Here is a 9788-nt window from a genome sequence, read left to right on the forward strand (position 1 = left end):
AGCATTTCGTGGGCATGTCTAGATTTTTTGATGTGATAGTTTGAACTAAGATTTCCTGTCCCAATCCAATCCAAGTATCAATTCATTCCGACCAAATCCACTTAGATTACCAGCTTTCCACGTGACCATCTTTTTTTTTTGCAGGTATCCACGTGTATGCACGCATCTATTCCCTTCACTTTGTATTTCCTCCATCCATATCGTGTGGACAGTTACCAGGCCAGGTCCCTATCGGCCGACCTCTCAACAGCGACATCTCACCCGCCACACGGCGCACTACGGCTCACCCACTTGGACCACCACTCCGCCTATATAGAAAGTTGAAACTCACCCTGATCGACAAGAAAACAAAGAAGAAGCTCAAGCTAGCTAGACAACAGGAAGAGTACCCAAGAAAACCACAAGGATCGCCAACGAGATGCAGCAAGCGAAGGTGAAGGTGAAGGATGGCGCGAGCGCGCTGAGAGCCAAGGCGAAGATCGTGTGGGCCAAACTGGCCGAGAAGACGGAGGCCGCGACGTCGAGGTCGCACGACGAGCGGCGGCTGGCGCACGAGCGTGGCAGGGCCAAAGTCGCCGCCGCTGAGGCGCAGCTTCACCAGGAGAAGGTGGCGCACCGTGAGGCCGCCATGGAGCACCGCCTCCACAAGCACGCTGGCGTCGGCGGCCACAACCACAAGCACGGTGCCGGTGGCGTGCACTGATATTTACACAGGGCGCGGCGCGCCTAGGTGGCCGGCCACCGTGTGATTTCCTCTATTCTTTTAGCTGATGTACTGCCACGTACGCGTGTCGTGTTTATTTGGTAAAGTTATTATCTTGGTGTGCCATGTGATTTTGTTGACGTTATCGGTGTTTCTATGATTGACTAATTGAAAAAACGATTTTTTTCATGTCTTTATTTTGTTTATATTTGTTCATTATTCACTTCATCTCATGTCCATGTTTTTGCTCCTATACAAAAAAAAAATAAACTAGTTCCTCAAGGAAGCTACGGACCTAGGCGCACCAAGCAAACAACATATACCATGTAAAACAAAATTATAATTCCGCAATGAAACCAGGTAATAAGGTTCATCTTGAACCCTAGAATCTAATATGGTGGCGTCGTGGTGATGACACTATTGGAAATCCAACTCCAAAGTTTCAATAGAACTCTCGCTTTTTTGACTATAAGGCTACTATTATCTTATGGTGGGTCAGTGTCGAAGGATGCCATGCCAATGGTTCCTTCGGGTCACCCTTTCCATTCTTCGCCAAAGCCCCTACTATGTCCCATGACTCCTGTTGGTACTCCTCAACCGCATTCGCGCTTACTATCGGATCCTCCCCATGGAGGGATCCGATTGTTCCTCCGGTGCGAACGGTGTCGAGGATGGAGGTGGTGGATCTTAAGAAGAAGTAACCAAGGGAAAGACGATATGCTAGACGAAAACACTGAGAGCAGTAAATCTTGGATGCAGGCGAGGCGCGCCAAGAGAACTCACGATTCTCTCTCGCTGATAAGTGGGCACCACTAGGCAAGGGAAGCATGAGAAAGGAAACGAGAGCGACATGAGTCTGGGTACTCTGGTCCTCTCTCCCCATGTCTGTCTTATAGGCATGGGGGAGGCCGAAACATCCGCTTTGTTTGGAGAACTCACGATACTCTCTCGCTGATAAGTGAGCACCACTAGGCAAGGGAAGCACAAGAAAGGACACGAGAGCGAAATGGGTCTGGGTACCCTGGCCCTCTATCCCCATGTCTGTCTTATAGGTACGGGGGAGGCCGAAACATTGCTTGTTTTGGATACTATTTGTTAGTCAAGACCGACCGACTAAGACTGTGACATGGCAAACAACGTCAGCGGCGCCTCGGTTCTTTAGCACTCTACTGGCTCATGAGGTGCACCTTTCCCCTTCAACGATTTGTCTATTGGTGGAGTGGATCATGGGAATCTGACTGGATGATGGCCCCATGATTCAACCAATGAAATTCCTTCTCGAGTAGCTTCCCGCCTAGCGCGAAGAGACTTAACAAGTCTGGCATAACCTTCTCAGGAGGGTTGAGTGACACTCGGGGGTTACTGAACACGGGCGCACCAACTAAGAAGGAGAGATTTAGGCAGCCATGGCTAGGTGCTGAGTCAGCTTCTCGAGCCCAGCTATAGCTCAAGGAAGCAGGTATCAACTTGCAAGCACGAAAGTGGCAGTACAACTGCGCTTGACACGGTTCGATGAGACCAAAGGCCCCCAATCCACCAATGGTCTACCCCGAGCCATGTAACCCTAGCTTGACCAAGTATATAAGAAAGCTAGGGACCTTTTCGACGGATCCAACAGATTCTAGATCACCCTAGAGCTAAGGCTCTCACCTACCACCATCTTTTCCCCCTCCACCGTCAGGCCAAGGGCATGTAAGTTGTAATCCATGAAACCAATCTCTCTGGTGATGCTCCTGATCCCCGGCGAGCACTTGAGCAATTACGTCGTCGCTCGATTGATAATTTTACCAGTCTCAAAACATGACAATCAACATGTGGAAATGTCGGCTACACTAAACTTTGGATAGCGTCTGCTTTGTTCATCCTATTTGTGAGGTAGCAGTGTGATTTTCTATGCATAAGTATCTGCAATGGTTGCATTGCCTTTGATCGGTAGAACGATCTTTTTGGTTTTTGTATACAACTGAGCACTTGGTAATAAAGTAAGGTCGTGCACATCAATCACACAAAGGCCGGAATCGTGACACTGAAATGTATCCATTGTGCATATATTATTAGATAGTTCTTCCTTGCTACGATGTTCCATCCATTTTGTTCACTTTGCTGCGAAATAGGAAGGTGCAACTCAACTCTTCCCAGAAAGCATAATACACGAAGAGGTAGCCCTTGTCAACCTCATGAACAAACAAACCACGCGCATGATGATCTTGTCTACATCGCCGCGCGGTTGTGGTACTTGTAACGCCTGTCGCATGCGAGGAAGTAGGCAAAGTTGAATGTCCCCACCGCCGCCAGCGTCCAGTAGACGTTGTCCAGCCTCCCGTGGTCTATGTTCTCCGGCAGCCACGCCGTGAACCGCGTCACCATGTCCATGAACATGGTGCTCGAGAAGAACCCCAGCGCGACGAGCATCGGCGCCATGGCCGTAGCCAGGCTCCGCAGCGTCTTGGGGAACTCCTGGTAGTAGAAGGCCATGTTGCCAGGAAAGTGCAGGGCCTCCCCGACCCCCGCGATTCCCATCGGGAACAGGAGCCACATCACGGACATGGGCACGCCGGGCTGCGCAAGCCTCCGGCGCTCCACTAGTGCGGCGGCGACCATGGCCCCGACGTTCAGCACGTGGCCAATGCCCACACGCTGTAGCGGGGTCGGTGGCGTGCCGCCGGTGATCTTGCGCCAGAGAGGGAAGACGGCGCGGTCCAGGACCAGGGTGGCCAAGATGAACGAGACGCGGCAGCTGACGCCGACCGACCCCGCCGGGATGCTGAAGTGTGGTCCGACGGAGCGGTCCATGGCGAGCGCCTGCAGGACGATCATGCCGATCATCACGCCGATCGACATGAACAGCAGTATTCCGGATGACCACAGCGGGAAGACGCTGACGACGGCCTTGAGGTCCTCCACTTGCTGCACCGTGCACAGCCGCCAGGCGCCAGCTGATGCATCCCCGGACCCGGATGATTTGTCGCTTGTAGTGATCATGGCGGCTCGATTCAGAAATCTGCAACAACAAGGTCCAGCGGATGCATGAAGCATGATTCACCAATCCGGTGTCCTGTTTGGAAAGCAGCTACGGAGGAAATGCCACCTACGTACTTGCTTACCTTAAGCTTTTACTTGGTGCCCCATCATCGGCCGAGTCCACGACGGCGCCGGCACCCACGTTGTACTGCACACTGTCATGCGCGCCGTCGACTTTGATGCTACCCTTGCGCACGGCGGCCACGATGACGCGAGCCAGCTCTGTGTACGGGCTGGCCTTTGTCGCCGGCATCCGGTAGTAACATACGCCCAGAAGAAGCATGATTGTGCCGAATGCCGTCGTGGCGAGGCAAACACCAAAGCCCACCGCCCATGACACGCTGTCTTGGATGTAGACGATGGCTGTGTCGCCGAGCATGAAGGAGGCGTAGAGGAAGACCAAGTACCAGTTGAAGAAGCTGTCCTTGTCGCTTGTGCTGCTGAACTGGTCCGCGCCCATCGTCGCGATGTTGAAACGTGTCCCACCAGCGCCAATGGCGAGAAGACAGATGGCAGCGTACAACACGAAGAGTTGCCCGGGGGATCCTTGCTGGCACTCAGCCGATGACAATGTGCAGTGTGGCGGCCTCAGGGATGGCAGCGCCGCGGTGAGCGTGAACAACACAAAAGCCTGTATAATTACATCGTGAAAAAATATTAACAAAAAAGACGATCATTTGCCATGGACTGCTGGGCTCAAGTGCACGAGAAACAGTTTTGTTACAGTCCTTCAATTTTTTCTGTTGCATTAAAGGGCAGAGAATGCTGAAAACAACCAAGGGCTCATTCTGTTTACATGGTTTCCTAATCAAGGGAATAGGAAAATCAAAAAATCATATAGGAATCCTCCAAAATCTTACAAATGGAATGATCCCTAAGTGATTCAATATATGGATTGTTGCATTCATTTGTGGTGATAAGGGACTGCTGGTGTTGCAAGCATATAAAATTTATTGTGCAGTCATGTTTCCTTATTGGTATGATCAGATGTTGACAGTGGTAAATGATGATTTGTTGACATGTTGCTAACATATGAACAAAATGCTTGCATCGTAAAAAAAAACACTTGTCCTGTGCAAAGAGTGAGTGAGTTCTCACGCGCCCAAGAGTTTGCAGATCATTTTTGCACCACACATAAAAAAAATATAATAATCACTATAAAGATTCATGTCAACAGGGGAGTTATCTTCTCAGACCTCTCTCAACTTCCAAATATTCATGTGTAAAGTTCCTGGTAATAATTTATTCACACTTGGATATGAAATGATCAGTGTATGCATTTCGAAGTAGTTGCACGATAGAGAGTTTTCTTTCTTTTATGTGAGGAGCATGTGTCGCTATTTTTCATTATCTTCGGATAAATGTGAAGTTGTCATGCATGCACAATTCAAATGATTATTTTGAAAGATAGAGCGTGACATGTTTTTCTTGACATTATCTTACATGGCAGGACCATATGAATACTTTTGTTGCACATCGAACTGTGACTTTCTTTTCATTAGAAGAAAAATAAGAGTAGAATTCCACTGCAGATTACTCCCTCCGTTCCGTAATTCCTGTCTTGGTTTTAGTTCTTGAACTAAAACCTTAGTTCTTGATCTAAAACTACGACAAAAAATATGGAATTGGAGGGAGTACTTAAAATGAAAATAAATTATGCATAAGAAGGGTCCAGAAAATGAATAGGGACACCCTATATGACTAAGTAGGCGATGTCCACTAACATATTTATCTTAACATATAACTATGCCACCTTGAAGGACCACCTCAACATGCAGCATGCATGCAAAAAAATCAAATGTTTTAATCTATTCTGTTTATATTCAATAAATATTTTATAATAACATAATAATCATATGTATTTTTATTTTTTTTGTTCTTACAAAGTTAATCCAAATACTCATGTTCACATTCCTAGCTTCTATATCTAAATAGCTAGCACCCACTAACCAAGCATGTCACCATATCATGCAACATGCATGGGAAAATGCCCACTTCAACATGCAAGCATGCATGATAAAATTCATTCCATAATTATTCTCATATTATTGCTCCAAATATTCAGTAAATTTCCATAGATACATAATAATATGTATTGCTAGCTAGTTTTTGTTTAGATATTATTAATTAATTCAAATATTCATATTTATATGACCAAATTTCATTGAAATATATTGCAATCAATTCCCGCAGCAACGTGTGATGTATCATCTAGTTATAATAAGATGTGTTTCTGACCATCCTTTGAACTGCTACTTATATTTTGGCTCTATGAAGGACCATTGTGCCATGACGCTTGAAAAGTTGTTATCATCTCTCAAAGTTGGTCGGAACAGAGTGCGTGAAATTAATTCGGTCGGGTTCGGACCAGAACGTTGATGGCGGCGCCGGCGAGGATGACGGGGAAGCAGCCGAGGTAGGAGTCGGAGAGGACGGCGCCGGCGATGGGCACGAGGTTGAGGGAGCCGCGGACGACATTGGCGATCTGCGCGGCTTTGACGCCGTCCACGTGGTACTCCTTGAGCAGGTACACCAGCATGTTGCTGGTCGTCCCGTTGACAGCCAGCCCCAGCCCCAGCATGGTGGCTGCATGCATGTTTTACACACCACACCAGGGAGTAAGTGACCATGAAAACACGGGTAGAGAGAGACACAGAGAGGCTGCATGCACGTACCAACTATGAAGGGAAGAGTGATCCATCCTCCTCGCTTTCCGCCTGCCTTCGTCTGGGCTTCTTGATCCTCGAGGTACTGAGGTCTCGGGGAGCTGTCCATCTCTGGCTAGCTGTTGATCCTCCTACTAGTTGGTGGTCTGGTCTCTGGAGGGCTGGAGATGCACGGTATATATAGACATGGAAATGAGCCATGTTGCTGCTCGGCTGGGTACGTTGCTGGTGGTGGCAAAATAATGATAAACAAAAACACTACGACGCCTGAGAGATTCCCAATCATACAAAGATGGAGCCGCGTCTGTCCGCATCGGGGTTGAAAGGGCCAGACGGCCCAGTTCAGTGAAGAAAATGTTAAAGAGTTTTATTTTGCTGGGAGAAAAGTGAATGTTAACAGTGATGATATAGCAAGATGATGACATGACTCTTGGTGCTCTGAAAATGCCCTTAAAATCTCATTCCTTGGACTTTTTGACATATGTCAGAGTCAGGACACCCTGGCTGAATTCGCCGCTGTTGATTTTAACATCTCGTTTGTGTTGCTTTGTCTGGTCAGTGGCTTGATAGAGTTGCACATGTCGGAGACTTATCTCTCAACACTCTTCCTGATGGTATAGTTTGGTCCCTTTCCAGCAATCGCAGATTTACTACAAGCACAATGTATGAGTGGTTAAAAGAAGATATTGTTGGGTCCCATTGGAAAGCTTGTCTCCCCATGAAAATCAAGATTTTTTGCTTGCAATTATTTCAGAATGCTATTTTGACACATGATAATATGCGAAAAAGCAATTGGCCCGGCAATCCTTCATGTTCTTTTTGTGATAATGCTGAATCTGCCAATTGCTTATACTTTACTTGTTCTCTAGCTCGCTTTGTTTGCAGGTTTTTTTGGAGAGGCTTTAGGGACTGATTGCTGCCCTACCAACTTAAGGCAAAGTTCTGCTTGGTTACATCGATACCTTCCTGGAAATTTGGTGGAAATTTTATATGGCGTGAATCCCTGAAATTTGCTGGGTGATTTGGTCCACCCGTAACAATAACATTATTTGATGGGCATATTGTTAGACATTTCCTGGAGGGAGGCTGTCTTCACTTGTTGCTCTTTTGCTTTGTACTGGGCAGGTTTGCTGAAGGTGGATGATCATACATCATTCCAGGCTGGGGTGGAAGCGGTTCTCATGACGGCGTCGTTCATGGCTGATTGTGCAGAGGCGCCAAGAAGGCTGATGATTCAAAACACGATGGGTGCTTGAAGCCTTGTCTTCCTCTGGACGACTTCGGATTATGTTTCGTTTGGTGTTGTTGCCTGATGCTTGGTGTTTCATACAATATTATTAGGTTGCTGTTTTGGTGTAGTAAAAGTGTAAAACTCGTATCAGTGTTTAGGTTTTTGTTCCGCGACGGTGTGCGCTTGCAATGGATTTCCTACTGGTGCTCCAGCTTGCTCCCCGCTGTTCCCTCTCCTTCCTTTTGTTGTTCTATATGTTTCGTTGTGAACGATCTCTTCTCTTCCTACTTTAAAAAAAAGGTATAAGATTCTGTCATTTACTCATTTCTCGTCCAACCTTACATACATTTCCCCCTTCTTCTTCTCTTTTCTAACCCCCCCCCCCCCCCCCCCACTCTTTGGTTTATTCCAACAGTTTTCCCTAAAAACCACCTCAAATGCCTCACATCTTATTGACTTACCATTACCAAACATATTTTTTATGGAACGGCTTAAGACCATATATTAAGTATTACAGGTCCTTACAAACACACAGTTATAGAAAAAAAATACGTTCAAACTCTTGGGGTGCCGAAGTCTTGTTCCTCCTAGACTATTTATATGGCCTTAAGACTCACCGGCAAGCCCGTGGATTCGCCTCCCCTTTGTCTGCCGCTCCGGCGATCGGTGGCGGGGACGAGAATACCGGTAACTTCACTCCGGTTAGTAGTTTAGATTAGGGTTTTGTAATCCTCACAGGTGCGACGCTCAGGTGAATGGTGACGCTTCTTCTTCGTGTTTGCCTTCCTTGCTTCGATCCTCCTCGAGTTGCGGTGAGGTTAGGATTTCTCGTCGTGTTTGGAGATTTGGTGTCATTTACTTCAGATCTATGCAAGGATTCAACGACGCCGACCGCGGCTCCAGGACGCTGGTCCTTAGGGGGGCGTGCATGAAGACTTCCCGGCTATTATCGACAGGGTCAAACCGTCTCCTGTAGGGGAGCGGCGACAGTGGCGCGTTGGCAGCTCGTTCTGGTGGCTGTACTGGTCGTTCAGTGGTCTCAGAATCTCGATGTTATTTTATTATGTTTGAGATGCTTCGTACTCCTGATAAACTTTTATAATAAATCTGATTCTTTTCGCACAAAAAGTGTAGGTACTTACGGGCTAACTTAGAATATTTGTATTCTCGTTTGCAACTAATAATTATCCTCTTCGTCAAGCCTTACATCGTTTCCCCCTTCCCTCTCCCCGCTGTTGATTTTTTCCTCCAATCTCAGATTTTTCTCTCAATTTTCCCTAGAAACCTCCTCAACTGCCCGCCTCGTATTGACTTCCATAATAAAATTATTTGTTTGCTGGTAATCCAATATATACAAACTGAATAATTGTCTATCAAATAAAATCCTATTGTTTTATAAAGTCACATTAATATGGAGAGTTAAATTACGAAATAACCTACTACCTCCGTTTCAGTTTACAAGTCCTGCGCGTATACCGGTTGCCAATTTTATCACCCTAATATAAACTATATAACACAAAAATTATATCTTTTGAAAGTAGAAACTCCGAAATTTATGCTGATATATTTTTTGTAATATATGACTTGTATTAGGTTGGTCAAATTGACGACCTAGGGGTACGCGCACGCCCTGTAAACTGAGAGAGAGGTAGTACTAGAATATTTATGGCCGTGTTGCAATCAGTGGGCAATTATCTAGTGTATTAAATATTTATGTGGTTGCCAGTAATGAGAATATCATAATTAGTATCATGCACGCCAACTAGGAAATTTTGATGAAGTGGCATACAATTAAATGAAAAAAGAGAGGGTTGAGTATTATATTATGATACCGTATCATAATAAATGTTATGGTACTATGTGTCATGCAAGTCAATAAATAAGATCATCTATCATACTAATATATGATACTATCATAAATTACAGAGGTAGTATTATACACTAATATCATATGCATGATAGTAGTATATGATATTCCCCACTACGACCAGCCAGCAATTGATGAAAATGGGGTCAAAGATAGTCTGGTTGAAAACAAATAAAGGTAAAGATCAAGACTACATGCAAAGCAGAGGGAGACGGGCCTACATGCAACACGGAGTTAATCTTGCCTTGGTCCTCGGGATTTAGCCGGCTGGCCTTTCAAACCCGGATGAACTCTTATTTC

General features: G+C 46.1%; 2 protein-coding genes across 2 annotated transcripts; one reads left to right on the forward strand and one right to left on the reverse strand.

The window, feature by feature from the left end:
* The first annotated feature begins 358 nt into the window (after positions 1-358).
* LOC123168984 (uncharacterized) lies at positions 359-897 on the forward strand. Its single transcript, XM_044586846.1, has one exon. It carries the CDS (start codon positions 419-421, stop codon positions 701-703), a length of 285 nt encoding a protein of 94 aa, XP_044442781.1. The 5' UTR covers positions 359-418; the 3' UTR covers positions 704-897.
* Positions 898-2735: 1838 nt separating this feature from the next.
* Positions 2736-6534, reverse strand: LOC123167242 (protein NRT1/ PTR FAMILY 2.3). The gene is made up of 4 exons (XM_044585074.1): positions 6400-6534; positions 6093-6310; positions 3808-4355; positions 2736-3704 (listed from the first exon to the last, which is right to left on the reverse strand). The coding sequence occupies exons 1-4, from the start codon at positions 6497-6499 to the stop codon at positions 2915-2917; spliced, it is 1656 nt and encodes a 551-aa protein (XP_044441009.1). The 5' UTR covers positions 6500-6534; the 3' UTR covers positions 2736-2914.
* Positions 6535-9788: the final 3254 nt, after the last annotated feature.

This window comes from Triticum aestivum, chromosome 7D (assembly GCF_018294505.1).
Source record: "Triticum aestivum cultivar Chinese Spring chromosome 7D, IWGSC CS RefSeq v2.1, whole genome shotgun sequence".
Classification (NCBI taxonomy): Eukaryota; Viridiplantae; Streptophyta; class Magnoliopsida; order Poales; family Poaceae; genus Triticum; species Triticum aestivum.